Source organism: Crocuta crocuta, unplaced genomic scaffold (assembly GCF_008692635.1).
Source record: "Crocuta crocuta isolate KB4526 unplaced genomic scaffold, BGI_CrCroc_1.0 scaffold138, whole genome shotgun sequence".
In the NCBI taxonomy this organism is placed as follows: domain Eukaryota; kingdom Metazoa; phylum Chordata; class Mammalia; order Carnivora; family Hyaenidae; genus Crocuta; species Crocuta crocuta.
Genome location: NW_027532585.1, coordinates 8,260,919 through 8,286,074, shown reverse-complemented (window position 1 = coordinate 8,286,074; position 25,156 = coordinate 8,260,919). Strand labels below are relative to the sequence as shown.

The 25,156-nt window shown below is 47.4% G+C and overlaps 1 protein-coding gene across 11 annotated transcripts in view; it reads left to right on the top strand.

Moving 5' to 3' along the window:
• Positions 1-25,156, top strand: part of TCF7L2 (transcription factor 7 like 2) — a 129,840-nt gene that overhangs the window by 36,557 nt on the left and 68,127 nt on the right. For 5 of the 11 annotated variants that reach the window (XM_077779439.1, XM_077779440.1, XM_077779441.1 and 2 more), the window contains exon 3: positions 19,765-19,908. The exons of 5 other annotated variants lie outside the window; for them this stretch is intronic. In XM_077779439.1, coding sequence (XP_077635565.1) covers positions 19,765-19,908 — 144 coding nt within the window. The remainder of the gene's footprint in view (positions 1-19,764; positions 19,909-25,156) is intronic. One more of the 11 variants, XM_077779438.1, reaches the window with a different exon arrangement.

Here is a 25,156-nt window from a genome sequence, read left to right as displayed (position 1 = left end):
ACCATTAAAGGGGGTTGCTGGCAGTACTGATAGGTGACGAGGCTGGGCTGCTATGCAAAGCTGGCTTCTCCGTAAACACGCCATCGAAAGCCTATCCACATACCAACCCCTCTGTTCTCTGTAGCCCATCTCTCCTATGGAAGGAGTCGGGCTGCGGCATGAATGGGAACAATGAATACAGAGGCTCATCAGAAGACGATATTTGAGCATTTAATGTACTGCCGTTCTTTTGTATTCTATTGGGAAGAATGGGCACCACGCATTAACCTTACTGTAAGTGTGATGCATTTGAACGTACAGTGGAAGAACGGCCCAAAGAATATGCATTTCTGCTGTGAGCGGTTTTGAATAAATCAACATAATAGCCCGTGGTTATTAACATATTATGTGAATTGGACAATGATACATACTTTGAGGACCTTGAACTAAATCCACCAGTTAAGAGCCTGTAGGTTGGGCTCCAGAAGGACTGAAGTTCTGGGCATTGAGGTTGTCATACAAAGAAATGAACTGCAGACCACTGGCAGAGGAATTTTCTGGTAGTACTCAGCCCAAAGTAAATTTCTAAATGCTTGGGCTGCAGCACAGAATTGACTAATGTCGGATTAATTGGATCTGGACTTTGAAATGTGGGTCAGTTTGGGTTGGAAGTGATTTTATTATCCACAAACTTCTTTGTACCTCTTTTCCTCCCCAGAAATGCTCCGTTGTAATTTTTCTCTGTTGCCAAGGCTCTCTTGTGGAGAGAAGCACTGCTTCTGAGGAGCAGTATATTTTTCTGTTAGATTTCATAAGAAGTAGTGCTAGGTTTTTGATGTAATTATGTTTAGATTTCACAGAAAGTTTCAATGTGTTGAAAGTTAAATTCCAGGGCAAAAAGGAACGGTTCCTTGGGCTCAGACCCAGTGAGCCTGGTCTTCGCGTTAGTCTTGCCAGAAACTGGCCGTGTGATCGTGGCCAGGTCTCCACATGTTTAACCTCATGGGTTAAAAGGAAACAATAGCGGTTATGTATGATTTTTCTTGGTCCATTATAGCCTGGAAACTTAGACATCCAATGATCTGTGTCCTCTGCTGTGACCAGAAAGTGGAAAATAAAATAGACAGAGCCTCATAATCTTTGAGAACTGGGATTTTTCCTAATTGTTTTTCTCTTTTTAATCTCTGGGTACCCTTTAAAAACCTCTTTAACTGGGTACAAGTCTTCCTCCATGACATTTAATATAACTTTATGGACTTCAGTTAAACTCTGAAGTCCCTTTCAGAAAGTTATTTTTTTTTTAAATCTTAAGTGCCTTATTAAGCCTACTGAGAGGGTACAGTCCTGGGAGACCATTTATCACATGTGAAAACAGTCTAGATTTAACTCTCCTTAAAAAAAAAAAGAAAAGAAAAAGGCTGATGAGGCATACACCAACTTCCCATTTTGGATATAATGCTCTGACTGAGTAAAATGCAGTGATTTTTTTGTACAAAAAGGTTTTGTGTGCTCTTGCTCACTGTTCACAGTTGACGGAGACTTATTTATTTAGCCAGACATTGGCTCGCCTGAATGGTGCTTACCCAGAAGACCTTGTGAGGGTCCCGGACGTCGGGAAGAGCAGTGGGACGTGGGCCCTGGGGAGTACGGGGATGCCATTGGGTTACTGTGAGTCACGTGGAGTTTTATTATAAGACTACCATGGAATCCAGAAAGAGAGACTCTGCCTCGGCATCCTGCCCTTGCGGAAGATACAGACAGGATTCACAGCGAAAAGGTGTGGCTGCAAGTGGGCTCTGGAAGGCCTGGAAATGGGGTGTCTTCTGGACCCCTGGCTGTTTGCAGCATCTCAGCAGTAGAGTTGCGTGACACTCAGGCCTTCACTGCCTCTCTTCTCGTCTTTGTGTGCCTGCTCTGGCCCTCTCTGCCTGTGGGCCAGCCCCGCTCTGCCTAGCCTCCACCCTCGCTTCCACCTTGGCCAATTCACCTCGCAGATTCCTTCTTTTTATCCCTTTGCCTTTGGCTTCCAGTTCTTTCTGAGTTAGCAATTAAAAAACAACAACATGGCGCGCCTGGGTGGCTTAGTCGGTTAAGCGTCCGACTTTCGCTTAGGTCATGATCTCGCGGTTCGTGGGTTCGAGCCCCGCGTCGGGCTCTGTGCTGACTGCCAGCTCAGAGCCTGGAGCCTGTTTCAGTCTGTGACTCCCTCTCTCTCTCTCTGACCCTCCCCTGCTCACGCTGTCTGTCTCTCTCTCTCCTAGAAATAAAATAAAAAAAATAAAATAAAACATTAAAAAACAACAACAACAACAACACCACATACACAAAGGAAAAACAGAAAACAAGAAAAATCCAAAAAACCAAGAATAAGGGTTTGGCCCCGTTCACCCTTGTTNGCTCACGCTGTCTGTCTCTCTCTCTCCTAGAAATAAAATAAAAAAAAAAAAATAAAACATTAAAAAACAACAACAACACCACATACACAAAGGAAAAACAGAAAACAAGAAAAATCCAAAAAACCAAGAATAAGGGTTTGGCCCCGTTCACCCTTGTTTGGATGGCGTGTCTGTGCCCGTTGACATCACTGACCACTGTCCAGCCTTGGCGGGCTGTCCTTGGGTACGATGCCACCTCTGGTCCAGTTAGCAGGGAGGGGCTGTCACGTGGGGTGGAGTGTGCAGCCCAGGCTGGGGTAGACCCCCTTAGAAGTGGGCGATGGGTGTGGTAGGCACTACCAACAGCGTGTCTAGCTCAGAGGGGGATGCGTGTCTGTAACAGAGGTCTGTTTCTTTCTGCTTGCCTGAGTCAGAGGAGCCTTCCGGGAGGATGTGCTGGGGCAGTCCAGACAACTGTGAACACTCCCATTATTCACAGATGGACTTGGGACGTGCCTAATAAGTAGACTGGTACCATCTTGTGCTTATCGAGAGACTGTGTATACAGTTAGGGCTTAGTGTATTCACCAAGGGCATCTCCTTTACCCATTCTCACATCTGCTTGTTACCATTGAGATCTGCCTGGGCTGATAAGTCAACCCGGTTGAGATTCCTTATGACACCCGCTGTGGAGAATACTAGCTGAGGCAACGTTTGATGCTTTCAGTGGCGAGGTCCATCTGCAAGTTTCCAGTGCCGGGTTCTGAACATAAATTCTTCAGAGATGGTGTAGGTGTGGTGTCTTCCTTGTCTTTTAACATCTGCGGTGTAGAAGCCCTGTGTTCTGTTATCTCTGTGATGGAACTGTGGTGGCCAGGTGGGTGGTGGGGGCTGTGCCCACATGCGTGTGGTCACACACGAAGACACAAGGCTCCAGGAGTCCACATTTAATCATGTTGGTGCTTATGTGGGAGAAGGCACCGTCTGTGTTTGCAGCTGACTTGTTTGAATGTGCACGTGCATATTTTGGAGCAACCTTGTGAAACGTCGAAGGGCCTCAGTGAATGCTCTGGGAACTCATTCAGGGCAGAACACTTGAGCAGGGGCAGTAGCTCGGAATGCTGTACGAGAACGGACCAACCAAGGCTTCGGAGCCAGATAGGCAGGCCAACGGTTTTGGCCCCATTCGTTATTACCTATGTGTTGTAGAAAACTTACTCTGGAATCCTGTCCCCTTTGCTTTAAAACCTAAAAAAAACCCCTCCCGTAATGGAGTAATTGGACACTTGTGAGTGTGTCCCTTCTCTCTCCTTGTCTTCTTTTTTTTCTATTGCAGCTTTTAGTTGGGAAGGTTCAGAGGAAGGGTAGCATCATGGGCTTTTGCCTTCAGTTGAAGGTTGATGGCACTCCTGCCCCAGATTTACTGAGAAGAAGTTCTGGGGCAGGATTCTGGCCTGGGTCTGGTGCTATTTCTGGATCAGTCAACGAGGCCAAAAGAGGAAGGTGGTCATGTAAGAAGATGGCAGCTCCTATTAGATCAGATGACTGACTGGTGTTAGAGACGTCTCTGGGGGGATTTGCAGGAGTCAGTCACTTTTTAAAAATGTTATTAATTAGCAGTTGAAGTTTGCACTCAATGAGTGGTGTGAAGTTTTCTGCTCTTTGGTATTTACTAGATGTTCTTGTTAATTTTCTCCCTTCCCTTGTTAAGGAGACCGTAAGTGCTAAACTGTTTGAGCTAAGGTGGTTATAACACCTTCTTTTCTAGAATCCAGTATAATTGTGGGCGTCACCCCCGGGCTGTTTGCTGCAGCCCAGCTGCCGACTAGGGCAAGGTCTTCTGAGAGGACAGCCCACCAGGAATGGTTGTATTGTATAGTTTTAGGATCTGCCATTGCAGGTACAGCTTTCATAGAGTTCCCAAACCTTGGGCTTTTATTATGATTTTTTTTTTCAGTTGTAGCTTTTTTTTTTTTTTAAATAGTTTATTGTCAAATTAGTTTCCAAATTATGATTATTTTTTAAGTTGGACGGAGTCTTATATTGAAAGTGAGGAAAGAATACTGGAAAGAGCAACAGGGTTCGGGTGAAGGTCGCTGCCCTTTCTTCTCAGTGGAAGCGGGCCTTTCTCTCTTAGAAAGACGTGCATTCTCTCCAGCGCCTACCGTGTCCCCTGCGCTAAGCTCTTTACAGGCCTCTTTTTTTTTTCCCCCTAAATGTTTTTTGTGGTGTTTTAAATTTATTTCTAGGAGAGAGAGAGAGAGAGAGAGAGAGNCATTGCCCCCACATGAGGCACCCGAGTCTCTAGCACGTCCCTAATTTACCCAGGTTACATTCTAAGGACCTTCCAGATTGTCTTTACTTGTAGTCCCCACGGTGGCACATTATTTTTATTTAGTTTCTTAAGTGTTTATGTATTTAATTTTGAGAGAGAGCCTAGGGGAAGAGCAGAGAGAGAGGGAGAGAGAGAATCCCAAACAGGCTCTACGCTGTCAGCACAGAGCCCAGTGCAGGGCTCAAACTCACAAACTGCGAGACTATGACCTGAGCCGAAGTCAAGACTGAGCCACCCAGGCGTCCCCCGCCCCAACAGTTCTTTAAAGGCATCTCTCAATCAGGGAAAGATGGAAGCCCTTGTTTGCTTTGGCTTAAGTGAGGAAACTTATTTTTATAGTAGCCTTATTGAGATATAATTCATGGACCATACAGTTCACCCATTAAAGTGTCCGTGGTTGTCCTATATCCAGAGTTGTGCACCATCACCCCCGCCCCCGCGCCGGCCCTCCATGTCCATTTCCCCCAGTTCCTTCCAGGCCTAGACAGCCCCTCCTGGATTCTCCCATGTCTATGGAATGGCCTGTTCTCAGCATTTCATGTGAATGGAATCCTATGATGTGGGGTCTTTTGTGATTGCGCCTTTCACTTAGAGAAGTGGGGAAGCTATTGATGCAAGCTTGGCCACGCAATCTTCTTGGCGCCCTGGTCTACTTGAATTTCACGACCTTTGCCTCCTGCCACGCTGTCTCGTGACCCTGTATGCCACAAGAGGCCAGACGGTAGGAACACCCCGGCGAACGGTTGACTACGAGGATGCTGGAATTAGTATGGGAACGCTTAGTGGGTTAGATGTGGGCCTTGCATGGAACACGCTCCTTCCTTTTCATACCTGGTGGCTCCAGTGTCAGGAGGGAGAGGGCTCCCTGCTGCCCGAGGCGGGTTGGGAATGAGGCTCCCTGGCATTCACCTCCAGGGTCAAGACCTGCTTTGAAGGTGTGCTGGGCAGGAGAAGCTGGAGGGTCTGACTTTTGTGAGGTTTTGTGATGTTAGAGCAGATGTGGAGATGTGGTCCCCAGCCCCTCGGTGCCGAAGGGCTTCAGGGGAGTTTCAGAAACCTCTCGTTTTCCCTTGCCTGTCCTCACCCCTGCCCTGATGTTCTCCCCTGGTTCACCCTGTGGATGGGGGAGGCTTTCACCTTCTCTGTTCCGGGTGCAGCGGCCGTAAGGAGTGTTATCAGTGTTGAGACTGGCACCGGATCAAACCTTGCTGGTGCCTGAACTGCAACCCAAGCTGAGCCCGAGACAGCGGTGCTGGTTGGCGTGTGAGCTGACAGCCCCCGAGCCAGCTGCCTGTCCTGCTGAGGTTGGTCCTCGCCGGCCTGGCTCGGCGATGCTGTGAACTGTATGAGGCCGGTTGCACCAGGACTGTCCCCTCTTCCAAAATGAGTGGGTTCCTGTGGTCGTCGGGGGGCTGGCCTGGGGCTGGGTGCTCACTGAAGGCAGCCGTGTGCCCCTCCCTCAGCACCGCTCCCCGGGGAGAATGACCGAGCAGACAAATGGCTGTTAACGGATGGGCAAAGCGCTTTTCAAATCGCTCGCTTGCTTATAAACCAGTTAAATAAAAGGAACCAAGACAAATGTTGTTCCTGCTTGGAAAGCTGGCAGTGGAATAGGACAAGTTTTTATTTCATAGCGGGTGACTTGGTGAGCGCTCGGAGCTTGGTTCTTGCCTTGACCTCTAGCCGTCTGCTGTTTTCTGCCTACCTTTTGGGTGGAAAGAGAACAGACAGTGTGCCTCGCTGTATACGTCGTGGTGGTGATGTGGGGGTTCGCGCTGGGTCCAAGACCTTTCCTGGTGTCTTAGGGGAAGAATGCAGAGACCAGAGTTCTTGAGGTTCCTTAACAAATTCAGGCGCTAAGTGCTGAGCGAAGAACATAGCCTCTGAGCCAGAGTGACTACGCTGTTGATGTCCCCAGAGGTGGGCGTAGCCCCTAGGATGCTGGTGCCCAGCCGTGTGGCCATAGGGCAGAGCCAGGTGGCCTGGGTGCAGATGGAAGTGCAAGGCAGCCTATGGTCCTACCCTGTCACCTGGCGGGGGCAGGGGTGGTGTCTCTGTGTCCTTGAAGCAGGCGTCTTTCCAGCCTAGAGCTCTGACAGCAAGCCGAGTTCCCAGGCTCCCTCACCTACCCGCTTGGGGCCTGTAGAGGAGAAACCGCCGAGTTATCATTGTGCTTACTGTCAACCCTGAAAGCCTGGGTTTTGATGCGATCACGAAAATGTTTGGGTTTCAACGGTCACAAGATGTTCTCAGCTCTTCCCAACGGAGCTGCTTCCGGCTCCCGTTTCCATTCTCGCAAGCCTCCCAACCTGTCGGCCCTGGGCATGAGTCACTGAGCCAGACTGCCGCCCATCCCACTGGCCTGGACGACTCGGGGCGGGAGCTGCTGGCACGGCATCCAGAAAACAAGCCACACCCCAGGAATGAGGATGCACTGTAGCATTTCTGTGCTCTGGACCAGAGGCTCCGGGGGCTCGGACCCCTGCGTCCAGTGCTGCTCTTGAGCCCCGTGTCCCATCGCTGGTGAGCTGGCCGTGGCTGGTCGGCAGGGGAGCACTTACCCGTGGCATTTAAGAGGGTGGTCAGTTTGACTAATCCCTCAAAGGTCAGCGAGGGTGTTGATGCTAGCGCCTCTCTCTTCCTGGAGCACAAAATGTGACCTTGGACCCACTTCATGGAGAACATTCTAGATTTATAAATTAGACTTGGGCTTCAATTTTTTATTTTATAGTTTGGATTCTTTCATTAAGGAGATGAGAGGTAAAAATGTCACTGTTTTGCCAGCTGGCTACCAACAGACTCCTCACACTCTGGAAAGGGATTCGTTTGAGTTTTCTTGAGGGACTGGCTTATTTATTATAGATCAGCAGATTACTAAAGCTCTGTGATTTTAAAGAGAGCTAAACACAACTGGAACCCCTTCCTTCCACCTTGGGGTGCATACTGATCTTCCTAGTACTGTCACTTCATACGTTTATAAATGACAGTGTTAGGGACAGTGTCAAAATCATTGTATGGTTCCCGAGGATCTTGGACGTAGCTGAAGGCAACACACTAGTCACTGAGGGGCACATGGGGACGTTTGCATCACCATGTTTTGCTGCATTTCCTGATCGCTGTTTGAGGATTTGGATTAGGGTTGGATGATTCTGCTGTTCCTGCTACGGTGATCTGGGTACCTTTTCAGGCGAGAGCCTCTGCGTCAGTTCATGCCAGAGGAATATTTTCAGGCCAGTTACCTGTAGCTCATTGGTTCTCAGCTGGGGTGATTTTGCTCCTCAGGAGACCTTTGACAATGTCTGGATGCGTTTTTGGTTGTCACAGCTGGGAAGGGGATGCTACTGTCATCTAGTGGGTAGTAGAGATGCTGCCAGGGCAGCCCCCACCACAAAGGACGATCAAATGTCAGCAGCGCTGAGGTTGAGAAATCCTGCTCTAACCTAAGTGTTTATTGAGCAGCCTCCCTCCTGAAACTAAAGCACAGGCTCAGGTATGGGAAAGAATATTTTGAAATAAGTGACATACCAATTTGCAGGTATACATTTTAAGTTCTGGTTTTTGTTTTTTTTCTGTGTGTGTGGTTTTGTTTTTGTTTTTGTTTTTTTGCCAATTGCTTTATGTACTTAAAATATCTTGGTGGTTTATTAGAGTATTCTTAAAAAAAGCAATAAACATTAGAACTATATGAACATGAGCTAAAAACTAGTAGCTTCTCAGGCTTCAAAAAGGTCTGCGACACAGAGAATAGTCCCTTGAGCCATGGTTTGTTTGCTGCGACCCAGCAGTGGGTTTATTTAGATCTGCCTGGTTAGCAGAAGAGAGCACGGGAAGGAAGGCAGTACATTTGCATTCTTGAAACCTTCCAAACCCTAGTCTTCCGCTCATATAATCCTCTTTTGTTTTTCTCAAGTGAGAGACCCAAAACAAATCATCTTGCTCCTCCTAGAATACCTAAAAGTTTTTGTTTGTTTGTTTGTTTTTAAAGGTGTAGCTCCAGATTACGTTCTAGAATTCAGTCTGCTTTCTAAATCCTGTTCTTAAAAGGAACCTTCTATTGACAGTACATCATAAATTTTTCGTGGCTCCTCCATGACATTTCTGGGGAAGTAAATGAAAGGTGTAAATTAAGAAAAGCAAGTGTTTGTGGTTCCCACTTTAACCTTCTGTTACGTTAAACGGCTTTGTTGAAGAGGGCTGTCACTGCTCTTGAAAACTTGGGAAAATCCACAGCAAGCTGTATGTGCCATTAGTTGCCTTCGGGAGCACAGGATGTTTGATGTGAAAATTATATGGCCACATCTAATTGGGTGTATTTTCACCCTACCGGATATCAACTCAAGAAACGACTCTTCCCCCCTCCCCTGCTTTTTGAGCTAAATTGTTTCACCTGAATTTCATGCTGTTGAGAAAATTGCATTCCAGTAATCCAGGTGCCATTTTCAAATGCCTTTTGTTTAATAGCATGTATGTATGACGCAACCATAATAAATTTCTAGACATCCGGCAAGAGCTGGCTATTGATCCCTCCCTGATTTGGGGGCTGATACGCCTAGGACCCCACCCTTTCCCTCCCTCATTTACACTCCTCCCTGTGCCCTGTGGAAACCTAGCCAGCCAGTGGAAAGAAAATAAAAGCTCTCTGGACCTCTGCTTCCTGTAAAATGGGAATAATAATTCTTATCCTGCCTTTTTCCCAGAGTTGTGTATTGGTCTCAAACGAAGTGTGCTCAGAATTCAAATAAAAAGCAGTTAGAGATAAGATCGTGGCAATTATGCCAATGGAAAGATCAGAATTCTTTAAAAATAAGTTTATTCACATACTATATCGTCCACCATTGAAAGTGTACAATTTGAGGGGTTTTGGTGTATTTACACAGTTTTGCAGCGTTCACCACAGTTCATTTTAGGACATTTTCATCACCCCCAAAAGAAACTTCATACCTATTTAAAAAAATTTTTTTGTTTGATTTTTATTTATTTTTGAGAGAGAGAGAGAGACAGAGGGTGAGTAGGGGAGGGGGAGAGAGAGACAGAGACAGAGAGACAGAGTGTGAGTAGGGAAGGGGGAGAGAGAGAGAGAAGAGATAGAATCCGAAGCAGGCTCCAGGCTCTGAGCTGTAAGCACCGAGCCTGACACGGGGCTCGAACTCATAAACCATGAGATCATGACCTGAGCCAAAGTCAGATGCTCAACCCACTGAGCCCATCAGGCGCCCCAGAAACTCCATACCTAAGAATATCATTCCCATTTCCCCCAGTGCATCTACCATCCCCCCATCTACTCTCCATCTTCATGGATTTGCCTGTTCTTGGCAATGCGTATGTACGGGATTATACAGTATGTCGTCCTCTGTGACTGGCTTCTTTCACTTTGCATGTTTTCAAGATTCATCTATGTTGGAGCATCTGTCAGTATTTCATTGCTTTTTTATAATCCATATTCTGTTCTGCAGATAGGTCACATTGTGTTGATCTGTTCATCAGCTGATGGTAAACTTCAGAATTTTAAAAATACAAGCTAGACGATATTTGCTTTAATTTACAAAATTATCCCCGTTGTTTGTTTTGGTGTTTTGTTTTGGTTTTTAATGCTTTTATGCTACATACTGTTACAGGGCAAAGATTTCCAAGTCTATGGAAATCCACATTTGAGCAAATACTAACCTCTACAGAGTCTACCTGGAACCAAATATTGGGTAAATATGACCGTACAGTTCATGGTCTCCCTGAAGCTCAAGGCTTTTCATCTGTCAAAGTAGTAAACTATTGCTGGTGGCCTCTTCTGTGGGTTGGCCAAGTATTAAGACATTATCTCCAGCGTGTCCCTGATAGTACTATCTCTTTTGTCTTCATTTTCTCCTCTGGTGCTAATCACTCAAATAGCATCCAAAAGATTGTGATCAGCTGAGGCTATTTCCAGCCTGGGGAGTCTGTCTGTCTTGTATGCGGTTTGCTTGCTTGTTAATGTTTGGGTTGTCGGTCTTACCTGGTGTAAATATTTAGAGGCCCAGGTATGTTTGCACGCTGGAGATAGGAAAATACACTTTGTCCAGATTTGCCACACTGGCTGCCGTGCATGCCGTGGTTTGGTGGGGCTGAGGGCAGAGTTTCTCTGCTCTGGGTAGAACCCAGCCTGGGGCAGCTGCCTCATAATCACTTCTGATCGCTGGCCTCCACGACTGGTTTTGGCACTGATGTCCCTTATGTACTCTGAGGAGAAACTTTTCAAGGTGAATGTGATTTTTTGGTTTTCTTTATTGCCTGCACATGTTAGACGTCGGAAGCTGAGTTTCACTTTAAGAAGCAGGGAACCCCTTAATGGTCTTTGAGAGAACCCTGAAAATTAGGTGGTGTTCCAGGTCCATCTGAGTGAGACCCTGTGGTTGTTATACTGTAGGTGGGTCCATCCACTTAGTGGTGGGAAGAAACAGGAATAAGATGGTTTGACTCCTCCAGGCCACGTGTGTGCTGTCTCTGTTCCCTTACATACACACACACACACACACACACACACACACACACACACACAGGGGTTTGTTTTCCTCTCAAGGTTTTTTCTCTCTTTTTTTTTTGTTGAGAAGGAGGGAGGGGGAGGGGGAGGAGCAGAGGGAGGAAGACAGGATCTGAAGCAGACTCTGTGCTGACAGCAGAGAGCCCAACGCGGGGCTCGAACTCACGAACCACGAGATCATGACCTGAGCCGAAGTCGGACGCTTAACCAACTGAGTCCACCAGGCGCCCCTCTCAGGCTTCTCTCTACCCTGACGTGGACTCACAGAGCAGCTGACCAGGCGAGGTCCACTGTGAGAAAAGCAGTTCTGCCTCTTGCCGCGTCACCATGGCCCTTAGACCCATTGTGGCTGTCCTGGGCATGTGCCCAGTGACCGCCGTGGAGGCCACTCAAATTATCTGACTGACAAGAGTGTGATTCTCTCTGGGGCTGACAGAAAGGAGCCGGTGTCATTTTGGAACCAGGGATGTTAGCGAATGGAGCTCGCGAGCCTCAACCCAAGCTGTCGTGCGCCTTTTCCCGTTCTGAATGAGACGGTGTCTGGATCGGTCCTGCCCGCAGGAATCCGCTGCTTTTGAATATTTATATCTTTATATCCTTCCAGTGTGATCCCTCCTCTCATAATATTTGGGGAGAATCCCCCCCCCGAAACTATGTCAGTTTAATAAATTTTTGTACAGTTAGTATCATGCATTTCAGTGGAAATAGTTTGCTTTCATAAACACCGAGAAGGATTAAATAACATTTTCTCATAAATCCGCCCTCATTTGCACACTTGCTCAGTTATTGCACCAAGAAGACCCTCCGGAGTTTGATGTTGTCAGGAAACATATTAGCAGAAAATAGTATGGTATCTAATGCTAATAATTGGTTAGTGGAAATGAGAAAAGAGGAAATGTAATTGGGGCTCCTGTGGCTAACAAGATGTGAATTATGAAACATTTCCAGGAGAGATTCCAGGGCTGTTCCAGAAACCTGTTATTTGCATTTTAAAACATTTGGTCTCCATCGATAGGGGAGGGGCGTGCTGTTTATCAACACTGCTTTCCTAGGGGCTGTATTGGTTTTTTATATTTTAGAGAGAGAGAGAGAGAGAGAGAAGGAGAGAGAGACTGCACAAGCTAGGGAGGGGCAGAGAGAGGGAGACAGAATCTGAAGCAGACTTCAGGCTCCAAGCTGTTAGCCCAGAGCCCGACGCGGGACTCGAACTCATGACCTACGAGATCGTGACCTGCGCCCAAGTTGGACTCTTCACCCACGAAGCTACTCAGGTGCTCCCATGAGCTGTGTTGGTTTTTAAGGAGAGGATTGGCTGGTAGACAGCACAGGTGCTAGTCAGCCCTTCCCCGGAGTCCTGGAGTCCACGCGGTGCTGCTCAGGGTACAAGGTGGCATGATACGGACCCGCATTCCTTCCCGAAGGCTGATCTGGGACAAGGAGCCTCCCTGTAGCAGGAATCTCATTAAAGGCACAATATTAGATATCTTCCATTAGCTGGATTCACACAGCTTCCTGCAGCCTGTGGTTCTTGGACGTGAGCTTCTGCCTCTCGCTCCTCCCTAGCAGTCGTTGTTGGGTAAGGCAGCTGGGCTGAGGTTTTACGTCTACCCTTGTGATCAACTCCTGTTCTTTCAAAGTTAATTGCTGAGCATGGTTTTTTCTTGAGCCCCCTGGCATTTTGTTTGTCTGGAGAGATTACATGTTTAGGGCCAGGGACTCTCAGATCCCTATGCGGATAATGGATGTGGGGGCTGATTGCAGGGAGAAGCCTCACTTTCCGTGTGCTGGGGTCACCGCGGAACCTCATTGTCTGCGGAAGCAGATGGGAGCGACGTACTGGCACCCTGCTAGCGTCTGGCTTTCCAGGGAATGGGGTGGCCTCGGAAAAGACTTCACTGAGCGTTCCAGCAATGTCCGTTAGAACTTCATTTTTTTACGTGCCATGGCTAATTTACCAATATTAAGGTTAGCCATTTGAAGTTACTACCTTATGTCCCAGGAAAGCCTTGGCCTTCACCTAAAACAAACTCTTTTGGTGTTAATACCAGCTGAAAAATAAAAGTATCTCCTTTATTCAAAATTACCTAAGTAAGTTATTTTTACTTTATCCTAAACTCTTTAATAAACTTTTATTTTTTTAAGGTTTATTCATTTTGAGAGAGAGAGAGAGAAAGTAGGGAAGGTGCAGAGAGAGAGGGAGACACAGAATCCAAAGCAGTTTAATGAACTATTTTATACTCACTTTCCCTTTATTGCTTATGATACTGTAATGAAAAAACATATATATGTTTTATTTCCAGCTTTTCAATGTTTGTTATTTCGAAGTATTTTTTTCCTCCCAGGAACCAAAGCAGGTTGGCAAAATTTTCTTTTAACCAATAAGCATCTTTTGAAATGATGCTTCAAATCCCCATTCGTGATACCATATCCCTAAAATATTTTTCTGGGCCATGTGAAGCTTTTATCTCGTAAAGACAGCTTTATTGTCCACGTGTTGCCTTTTCTCCTTGGATAGATGTAACTTTCTTCAGTAACTGTCCCCTCTTGTTATATAATGGCCATGTCCAGAAATTCAGGCACAATGGATTTGTACTTAGAGCCCTTTGAGGACCTCATGCGTTTCCCTCCTGTGTTCTGCGAGCCCTGTAGAATGGGAGCATATGTTGGTGGCAGGCAGGGTCCTTAGAAGGCACCCTCAAGTGACGTGACAAACCGAGCCTCAGAAACGCAGGGCACACGGCTAGCTAGCGGGGGATGGCAGTGACTCCGAGTCCCTGCGTCTTTCTGTGCTGAGGTGGAGAAGAGGTGAGCCGTGCTCCGTAAAAAGGTGAGAGTAGGGATGCACCTGACATTGATTCCTTCGGTGTCCATCCTATTTTGCTTTTCAGTTGGATCATGGTCTTTCTCACTACAGTGTGGTCCCTGAGGGTCAAGGCTGACTTCATTTCTCCATCCCTTGAATGTAGGGATAGTGATCATGATTTACCCCATGCCAGCTCCGAGCAGGGTGGCTCAGAGACACTTACAATGGCACGGGAAGAGTCTCAGTCCGTGACAGGCCACTAGCCATTCCTGACTGTAGGCCGTTGTCTTCCATATTCGATGACACCTGCCTCCCTCTGCATGCATGCAAGTATATGCACATGTGCCCACACATGTGCACCTGGCGTCGACGCTCACACTTTGTTACTCACATACGCTCACAGTTTTGAAACATAATCATGAACAAAAGATGTTACTTTCCACCTGCCACGTCAGCGATCGTGTCATGGTCTGGCTTTACCTTGAATGACAAAAATGGTGGCTTGTTTGTGGCTCTGATTACAGTTTTCTCTGCATCTGTGTTAAGTTGTTTGACAATATATTTCAAACGTAATTAGTTCCCACCAAAGTTACCTCACCTTCAAGAGGTGAGAATTATTGATGGAGTTTAACGCTAGAACAGCGTGACCTGTGCAGACCTGAACTCTCTTTCCAAGGTCACGAATGTGTACGTTGGCTTTGCTTTATCTGGTTGGACGGTTGGATAGAAGGTGTCCTTATTTTCTGGTGTCCTTGTTTGTATGCATATGTTATTATGTGAATCCGTGATGAAGAGAGATGAGGATTTTACCTTCTTCACAATTAAAAAAAAAAATGTCATTTTGCCAGTTTGCTTCTTTAATGGAATGGCTCTTGCCAGTGCTTTTCTCTCAAGCGGATTTCTTATTCCTCCAAAGATGCTGCAGTTACAAAAATACAATTCTTCCATGGTCTACATAGAACCCTGAACTCCCAGTTCTTAAAGTCTGGGGTTTGCTTTGTTCTTTTCTGTGTAGTCCTGGCCTGGTCCTTTTATGTCTAGACGTAGACATTTAAAATAAAATCATAAAAGAATTTGATTACATGATTTCTAAGACCGATTTCATTTCACACTTCTGGTTTCTTTTAGAGACCCACAAATAATCCTTTTGCTCTTGCTTGGGAGAGAAAGCACAGAAAAAAAATACAACCCAGATATAGTAGGGTGAAACAGAACTGATAGGTGTGTGCGTGTGTGTAAGGAGGTTAATTGTAAGGCCGACATGATTATGAAGACAGGCAAGTCCCAAATTCTGTAGTTGGGAAGCTGGAGACATGGGGAGCTTATGATGGGGTGCAGTCTGCTTTTGAAGGCCTGGGCACCAAGAGAGCAGATGCTGTCGTTCATGTCCAGAGGCTGGCAGGCTTGAGACTCCGGAAGAGCTAAGGTTGCAGTTTGAGTCTGACGGCGTAGAAAACCTGATGCTCCATTTGAAGGCAGCCAAACCAGAAGGAGGAGTTCCTTCCTCCTCCTTTGGCCGGGAGAATCAGCCTTTTGTTACGCAGGCCTTCAACTGATTGGATGAGGCCCACCCACATCATTACAGAGAGCATCGGTTTTATTTAGTCTGTCAGTTTTCATGTGGAACTTGTCCTGAAACCCAGAAACACTCAGAATAACGTTTGAGCAAGTATCTGGGCACCGTGTGGCACAGTCAGGTCGACACATAAAATTAACGACTACAGCAAACTTTTCAGAGACAGAATTTAAAACTTCTGTCTTCTTCGTTCTAAGCGGTGGGCTCACAATTGTCCCAACAGCCAAAAGCAGCTCTTGGCCAAATTGGGTCTGAATAACATTATTTCATACAAAATCTTTATCTCGGGAGGCTTTCATATTTTTTCTGGTTTTTGTTTTTTTAAATGCTTTTCAGCTCCTTCTACACTCCTTTCTTTTTTATTTTTCCTGGCAAAGCAAATTGTACTTTCTAGCTCATTGGGTTCCATTCTGCTGCATTAGTATTTGAATGTTGCCCAACCACTTGTTGAAGGACCTATAAGCTCATAAAGAAACAAAATAGTAGAATACACAGATACCGCCACAACTTTTTTGGTGACACATCTCGATTCTTGACTCGTGTGGCCATGGCCCAGAACTGGTCAGCACACCGTGTAATCAGGTGCTGAGTCACCAGTGGGAATGAAAGCCACCACCCGCTCCGCCTGCCTTCTCTCCTAACATGCCCCAGCTTCATGCCTTCACCTTCTCCAGACGCAACGCGTCTTTTGAAATCCTCTGTCACAAACAGGCGGTGCCTCTGGAGAGAGCTGGGAGGCCCATCTGGTGCTGTTCTATGTTCATCGCTCCTGCTTTCTGAACACCACATCTTAGGCCAGCGTAGCCCGGGACCTCAGAGGCACTAGGGGAGCAGGAGGGCCAAGCGCCAGTTCCCGTAGGTGTTGTCGTTCAGGGCCCCTCTCCCTGTCCCAGGCCGCGAGCCACATTCATTCTTATTTCAAAAAGGGCCGGGTGCCTGTTCCAAAATACCGCCTTAGAACAGTCTCCTCATCGTAGCAGAACATGAAACTCACGAGGCCTTCACTTACTTTTCCTGAAGTGTCTCCAGTTCTTTCCACATTACCCCTTGATTTGTGAATGGACAATTATTGAGGTCACCAGTCTGACTAAGGTGACTAGACTACTCCAGTCAAGATGCCTCTTTCTTTCTTTTTTTTTTTTTTTTTTTTAGAGAGAGAGACAGCGTGAGCAGGGGAGGATCAGAGAGAGAGAGGGAGACACAGACTCTGAAATAGGCTCCAGGCTCTGAGCTGGCAGTCAGCACAGAGCCCGACGTGGGGCCCGAACCCACGAACCGCGAGATCATGACCTAAGCGAAAGTCAGACGCTTAACCGACTAAGCCACCCAGGCGCCCCTCAAGATGCCTCTTTCACTCGCTCACTCTCTGTCTCTCCCCAAACCCAACCCAAACTGGTCTGAGCAAAATAAGTGTATTGACCCCAAACTCCTAACTAAAAAGGACATAGGTATCATGCATCAGGTATGGCTGGATCCAGGGTCCCATTTACCAGGACACCATTTCTCTCCTTGGCTCTGGGCTGATGTTACCTCATGATGGCAGGTTGAAGTCCAGAGGGATCTTACCTTCCCCCATAATTCTGAGCCAGTGGTTTTGGACAGGGATGTGATATGCTGAGTACAGCCGGACTGAGGGCTGCACCCCAAACCACATGGCTTGAGAGTTGAGGTTGTACCTCCTGAGTAAGTCAAGGGTACTGGTACCAGAGAAAGCATGAATGGATGTGGAGCAGAAAACTCAGTGGACGCCCGCTTTCCAATCCTTAGGATCTGTTGATGACTTATATGTTTATTGAGGGGAGATTTGGCTAGAGCTGTTTCTCAGCATAAAACGATTGTGTAGCTGTGTGTACATTTGAATTTGTTTAGAAGCCGGTTTTTTACCCTCCAAAATTTGAAGTGGCTTAGAAGACTTTAGTTCATGTCAAAAGATTGGAAATGAACATTTAAAGAAACGAGAAAAAAAGAAAAGCTGGGTACGCCCAGAAGATAAGGAATAAGAGATAATGTCACACATTTCAAAGCTAGGAGCTCCTCCAGAATTGGTTGAAATGACCTGCAGATTAAGCTCTGAGGTTCCTAGGAACAGCAGATCTAGGTTTTAGATGGAGGGGTGTGTGCGTGTGTGTGTGTGTGTGTGTGTGTGTGTGTGTGTGTGTGTGTTGTGTCTGTGTTNTAGATGGAGGGGTGTGTGCGTGTGTGTGTGTGTGTGTGTGTGTGTGTGTGTGTGTGTGTGTTGTGTCTGTGTAATATGTCCTCATAAGCACAGGTCCCTGTGGGAGTATAGACCCGAGGGAAGGCCATGAGAAGACAATAAAGATGCTATGGTCTATGGTAGCCTTAGATACACTTCTTTCCCAGACTCCTCTGGGGCACTTGCCCTTGGGGGTGTTGCCTCTTCGCTCTCAGCGCCGTTGTTAGAAGACAGAGCGTGCAGACAGGGATTTCATCCCCCAGATTACTGGGTCCCTTCCAGGATCAGTTGGAGGGTTAAACCGTGTCACCTCTGGTGGGAGACAGTAAGGTGAGTCACCACTGTGACAAGGCAGAATAAGATTACCTTGGTTGTAAAGCTGGGCCGATCGTGAAAATGGACTCCTGCTTGCCTGATGACTCACGTCCCTGTTTACAAAGGAGCGCCGTGGGGAAGTGCAGAGTGGGGCGTTCTGTTTCCCCGAGACCTCTGGGCACGGGCAGCCAGGGCTCCCTCTGGGAGCTCGGGCTGCCCTTTCTGGGGGGCAGACCTTGGGGCTTCTGGCAGTGATAACTTTCCGAGATGAGGCAGGGACAGCCGCACGCAGCTAGGACCCTGGAGCAGCGCCAGCTTGCAGGCCATGTGGCCCCTGCCCATTCAGGGAGTTCATGTGGCTTTGGGATGGTTTTAGTCCACCTGGCCCCCCACCCCCCGCCCCCTACTACAGGAGGACCAGGTAATATGGTGGCCATGTAAATTGTTGTGGAAATATGGTGGCTGTTTATAGAATTCGTCCTTTATTTCCATCGATTTGCTGTCTCCCAGAGTCTTTAGCATCTGTTATGCTCATTCTGCTGCTATTTGATGAAATCAGAATATAAGATACTAGGTTTTGTGTTCAGTTCTGTCTCATGCTCTTAGTCCTGAATTCTGTTATTCAGGATGAAGAAGGGTGAAGAATTTATTGATGGCATTTTTTTTCTTCATATAAACCCTTTTAAAAACTGGAGTAGAGAAGTCATCACGTCCATACAAAGGGCATAGACATTTTCCTTTTGAAAAGACCATCAGAATGCCATTTCTTTGTTGCGAAATAGCCCTTCTTGGACCCCGGGTCTCTTTCTGCCCCTAATTTCTCTCTCCCGTTAACAGAGTAGGTGGTAAATGTCTGGACAGGCGAACGAGTCTACACAGCAGCACCATGAGTCGACCGAGACCTGGTCCATATTCCCCTTCTGCCATGTACTAGCTGTGTGACCTTGGGCATGCTCCTTAACGTCTCTGAGTCCGTTTCCTCCTCTGTAAGATGGGCATGACGACACCTACCTCACAGGGTGGTTGTGAGGAGTTGCGGGACAGGGTGCACACTCCTGTCGAAAGCCCCTAACAGAGTAGGCAGTCAGGGAAACCACGCTCATGATGGGCGCCAGCCAGGCTGAGATTCAGTACAGCACCCACTTCTTGGGCACACATACTTGTGTGCTGCCAGATCTGTTCCAGGGGCCCAAGGATGTCAGTGTGGGTGTCTCTCTCCAGAAATGGTAGTCCGGCAGAGGAGAAGGTGACTAGACAGATCCCCAGATAGCTCTGGTATTGGGTGGGGCCGTATGTAATTGCAGTTTTGTAGGGTAGAACTATCAGCAGCACCACATGGTTAAATTCATAGAAGATTCAGTAAGGTAAGTTGAGTGAGAGAGAGAGAGTGAAGCTGCTGGCCAGCTGGCTCAGGGCAAGGAGCAGCCGCGTCCGCTGGGGGAAGGATGGGCAGAGGTGGGGACAGCGGGAAGGGATGTCTTTAAGATGTTGCTAGAGGGAGCCTCAAGCCGGAAGGCAGGGAGGTGGAAGAGTCCTGGGGTTGCATCGGGAACCGTGCTTGGAGTTTGTGCAGAAGTGTGGGTTAGGGAAGCAGGTCAGGCTGGGGGCCGCGAATGCCTGGGTAACCGCGTCCCCTCCCTCCCGAGCCTCACTCTGTCCCCCTTTCTTCCTGGCAGCAGCGCCCCCTCCCTTGCTGCACTCAGGGACATGACTGTCAGCACCTCTACCCCCCCTCAGACTTCACTGTCAGCACTCAAGTCTTCAGGGACATGAAAAGGAGCCACTCCCTACAAAAGGTTGGGGAGCCCTGGTGTTTGGAGGTAGGTCTCGGAGCAGAATGACGGTATGAGATGAGCTAGCTCTGAATCAAAACCACCTGCCCAAAGTTTACCCCTTGCTAGGGCAGGGCGCATTCGCCACGGCCCCTGAGTTCCCTCCAGGCTGCCGTCACGTGGTCCGGTGCCGTGATGTCTGGGGTGTTCTGATCACTGATAGGTTTCCCACAGCTGTAAGAACGCCAGTTTACGAGGAGGGTGGAGGGTGGTGCACCCGTGAACCCAAGGTGCCGGCTCCTGGTAAAGGCTGCCTGGCCCACTGTCACGGGCAGCTTCCGCGATGAGCAGTATGTTATCCCGTTAGACTTGACCCCCAGGAAGTAATTTCCTGGGACGTTTCACAGCTCCCAGGGCAAGAGAAGTTATTACCTCGACTTTGCCTTTGTTCTTAGTTATTTAGAACTTACAGATTTTCTTGTAGAATTCAGGACGCTGGGAAGAGCTCAGTCTTCTGCAGTGATACCTTCCCGAGGCAGCTGTGAATGGCTTGCCTCGCAGCTGTGGTTGTCCAAGGACAGGAAGCATTGTTAATTTCTTTTAAATAATTCAATACTATGTCAATACCTCACATTGCTCCATGCTCGGGAGTGACAGTTCTCTTCAAATTAGTAGTCTCAAAGCATAAAGACCATGTAGAACATTCTTTCGTTCTCAGAAAAGCGAAAGGCAATGCAGATAAAAAAATTTTAAGTAACTCTTTAGACCTAAATGGCAAATGATTTTGTATTAATGCTAGTTTTTTTTTTTTTTTAAAGAAAAGTGAGAAAGAGCCAATTAATGAAACTTCTATCTTCTAAGAACATTTATAGCATACCTACTATGTGCTGGGTGCCATGTTGGGGACCCCGGGGACAGAGAACAGCCCTAGGGGTAGAGTGATGTGTAACACGTGTGCGTGTATCTTGCCTTCAGAGAGAGAAAAAGTGTACTAACTACTTTTACAGGCTTGTTTTCATGTAATTACGGAGTAGTAAACAGCCCTTGAAGGGAACGAAAGGTAGAGGTAGAGAAGGAAGGAACATGTAGAGGTAGAGAAACATATAGAAGAAAATATAACCACCCACAGTCTTTTTGCCGATTTATAATCCCTTAATATTTGGGTGTGTTTCTTTCCCGTCATCCCTGTGTTGAAACATTAAAAATGTTCCACAGACTAGGAAGTACTTTATAGTTTTGTATCTTCTTCTCACTTGACCCAACACCAAGGGTGTCTCTGCACACTATGGCGTGTCTTAAATCTGGTTAGTAACTCCATGTGTTGGTGTCTTGCGGAAACCTGCCTACGGGATGGCCCCTGCTTTGGCCAGATGTAAGTAAAACTGAAGATGTTTCTGGTCTCTTTGGAAACCCCCTCTCGTCCGCCTGTGATGGTGGCTGTACTCCCATTTCCTGGGCCCTTAAACGCGTGAGGCCCGTGTTCTTTACTGGGTCTGGGTGGGACAGGACAGGGAGGCCTCCCTCTGCGTGACAGCCCACGGCCCGAGCGAAGCCTTTTCTCAGCAGCCCCTCCCTGGCCCAGGTTTTAACGAGTGTAGCTGGATGACAGAGCCACACCGCACATAGTGCTCTTCCTCTACCAGCGCCTGGCAAATGGTAACTCATTAATCTTTGGTCAGAGTTATGAGGTAGATAAAGGAGAAGCAGGCACCCATTTTGAGTATGAGGAAAATGAAACAGAAAGACGCGGTTTCTTCCTTATAAGTTGAGATCTGCAGGCACCGGTTAGATCTCTGATGCCAGGGACGGGTCATACCTCAGCTGCGCCCTCAGGACCCAGAAACACCTTCTGGGGCAAGCCCCGATGTGCCCTGCCTCCAGGATTGGGTCTACAGCTCTAAATCATGAATAGGCCAGACACACAGACCCCACTCATGGGCTGTGGGAACTGCGGCAAGTTACCCAGCTGCTCTGTGCCTCAGTTTCTCTGCCAGCCAAGGCGGACTCACATGGGGGCTGCTCGTGAGCATCCAGTGAGCGGAAGCATACAGCGTGGGGCTTGGCCAGAGCTGCTGGCGTCTGGTACAGACACTCAGGATTCTGGGGGAATCACATCCTGAGAGTGTGTGTCCGTGCGATGGGCATGCTTTGCCGTAGATGTTTTCACGGAAGCCAGTTAGGTATTATTTGCAGGACTCACTGCTTCAGAGTTTGGGGTGCGATCCGAAAACCCCAGCGTGGCCGTGCTCGAGGTGGCTCTGGGTCATCACAGCAGAAACCCACCCCAGAGTGGAGTTAGATGCAGGGGACGCCTGGGCTGCTTAGTTGGTTAAGCATCTGACTTTGGCTCAGGTCATGATCTCACGGTTCATGAGTTTAAGCCTGGCTTTGGGTGAGTTCTGTTTCTGTCTCTGTCTCTGTCTCTCTCTCTCTCTCTCTCTGCCCCTTGTGGGATTCTCTATCTCCCACTCTATCTCTGCCCTAGCTCACTTGTGCCCTCTCTCTCATAGGATTGAGTCCAGCGTTCCCTCCCCTCTGTTGGCAAGGGGCTTCACCCCTCTGTGACACACTCCGTGTATCTGTAAGAGGGAATGGGGGTGGCATACCTGCCCCATCTGCCTCGCCAGGGGCAACTACCAAGATCCTGGGAAATACTGACCAGAGTGAGATCCAACACAGCGCCTCCTACGGGCCAGGCGCTTCCTGTAAGCCCTGAGCTTACAGTAAGTCTTCAGAACCCGACGACACCCCTAAGAGGGGCATGCGTGATCCCGTTTTGCAAGCGAGCCACAGGGAAGTAATAGCAGCTGCCGAGGACCATACAGCACGGGGCGTAACCTTAACACCTCTGTAAATGAGGACCATGGCAGCAGTCCACGGTCAGAGTCTTCCATACCCACCATCTTCCACTTGCTGAAGAACATGTGTTGGGTCCTATTCAGCACTCTCCCTTCGCAGGGGCTGGGAGGAAGCTTTTGACTCAGGACATTCAAAGTTACATCGTGTGGCTTTGCGGCATTTACCAGTGCCACACTCAGGATACTTTCTACCCCAGCCATATTTAACTTTCAGAATCTCTTCCCTCTCTTTCCTTGCTTGCAAGGTGGCTGGAGTCTATCACTTCGGCCCTCTCCTCCAGGGAATTAAAGCTGGTAGACCAACTGAGTAATTATGACTAAGAAAATCAATATTCACCTGGGCAGGCATGAGTCACTTCTTTCTAGTTAGCTATTCACATACCTTTTAAAGCTAGCCACACAGTCATTACATTGGGGCCATTAACATGTCTAATAGTGACCATAATAGGGCAGGACCCATGGCATAAGTACATTCAGATAAGAACGAGTGTTTTTCCTGTAATTGCGAAGTTAGTACTATTTTCACGGAAATGCTCGCAAGCAACCTTTTAAAAAGTTCTTTGTCTGAATCCTTCCCTCATTCTCTGCTTTCCTCTTTTCAGGGGTTGTATAGATTTTTCCTGATCACTGGTGGGATGAGCAAGATGGCAGACTCTGTCCCTTGGATGTTTTGAGTCACCTGCCTTTTTTGCTAGTGTTGAGCCATTTTTATTTCATATTTTGGGATATGGGAGGGAGGGAGCATGTGTGAGTGCATGTGTACTGGGGGCACATTATTATTATAGCCGGTGCTTATTAATCTCTCAACTTACACATTTAAAGAAAAAAAAAGACGCCTGCTAACTTTGCAAAGCTAGTTGCACAGACAGGGAGTGAACCATTTTGGTGAGGAGGAAACGAAACTTTTCTTAGGTTTATTAGACCACATCCTATAAATCTGTGGCTTATTATATGTCTGATTTCTAAAAAGGATGGCATCACAGCTGAAGTTTTATTTTTGCTTATTAGTCACTGAAACAAATATAGATATTGCTTCATTTCCTTCGTATTCTATTTTTCAAGACATGTATGGAAAATCTGGATTTACACAACAAAGTACATTAGAAGAGAAGTATTTGCTTTATTAAATCTCTGCATTCTAAGTTTGCAAGCATTCTGTTAAGCTGGAATGTTTACATTGTCTACTCACTCCTGATTACATAGAGAGGGAGTGAGAAGACAGTACAAGTACCTCCCAAATCCAAGTTAATACTGTGATAGACATCCTTCTGGTCTTTCTCAAAAGGTGTGTTTTAAAAATCATAGGCGGGCCCCCCCACCATATTGTATGCAGTTGTTTTCTGTTTATTTTACATCTCTGGCAATGGAAACACTTGACTCTGTGTGATGTGTGCCTGGAAGATTCTTTGTAAAAGTTTTCATGGTTGTGCATTCTAGATGTGGGTATCATACCCTCAACATGCTTAGTCATGGCCCCATGCAAACAGACTGTCGCTAGAATTCCACTGTTACAGGGCAGTGGTATCTCACACGGGAGCGGATGTGAGTTGGACATTCCATAGCGTCCTCATGATGTACGTGACCCATAGCCTCGTGTATACGGCCCCGGACCATTCTGTGCCAGTGGGCCAATAAGTTCACCCCCGGGCCAGATTCATTCTCAGGGTAGGGTCGCTAGTGGGACCACCCATATTATTTTGTTACTTCCTCTTTCTCTCATTCTCTATTTGCAAAGCTTCCTGTTGAATTCCTCTACGTTCAATGCATGCATGGATTTCCTCTACCCATTCATTGCCCCAGTAGTAGAAATGGACACTGTCATGCCTAACAGAAATTTCTAATGCCTCAGTGGAATCTCATTCCCAGCGCATCATGATGTAGCCTGTCTCCTACGTGACCCAGCTTGGACACAACTTGCACGGGGAAGACAGGCCCAGAGTGAGAAAGGATCATTCTAGGCCCTAGTTTCCCAAGTTGTTTGCCATTCCTTGGACTGGATGCTGGGAATGCTATTCTTTTCACTTCTTACTCCTTCCCACCCCGAGGAGGCTGGTCTCCACAGTTGGAAGCCCAGGCACACCGAGTGCACGGAAGTCCTCCAAGGAGCTCCCCTCTGTGGAAGGTTCAGGTGTCCCCTGCCCTGTGTCCCCGCCTCTTGGGCTGCCCCACATCCGCTGCGACACCATGGGCTGTATCACGGCCCTTATCTTTGTGGCTACCTCCTTTTCCCTATTCCTTTGAGTCACATGTTTTCTTTGCATCTCGTGTGACAAAGGTCATTAATAGAGAAGACTTGGCTTTTGATGTGTGACATGTTATCACCCACACAGTGATCCTCCCCTTTTGTAATTCTGTGAGGCAGCAGATCACTTTTTAAAGGGCTAAAGTGTGTCAAGGGAGAGTTGAAATTAGCCTTAAGATTTTTTTTATTTCTTACA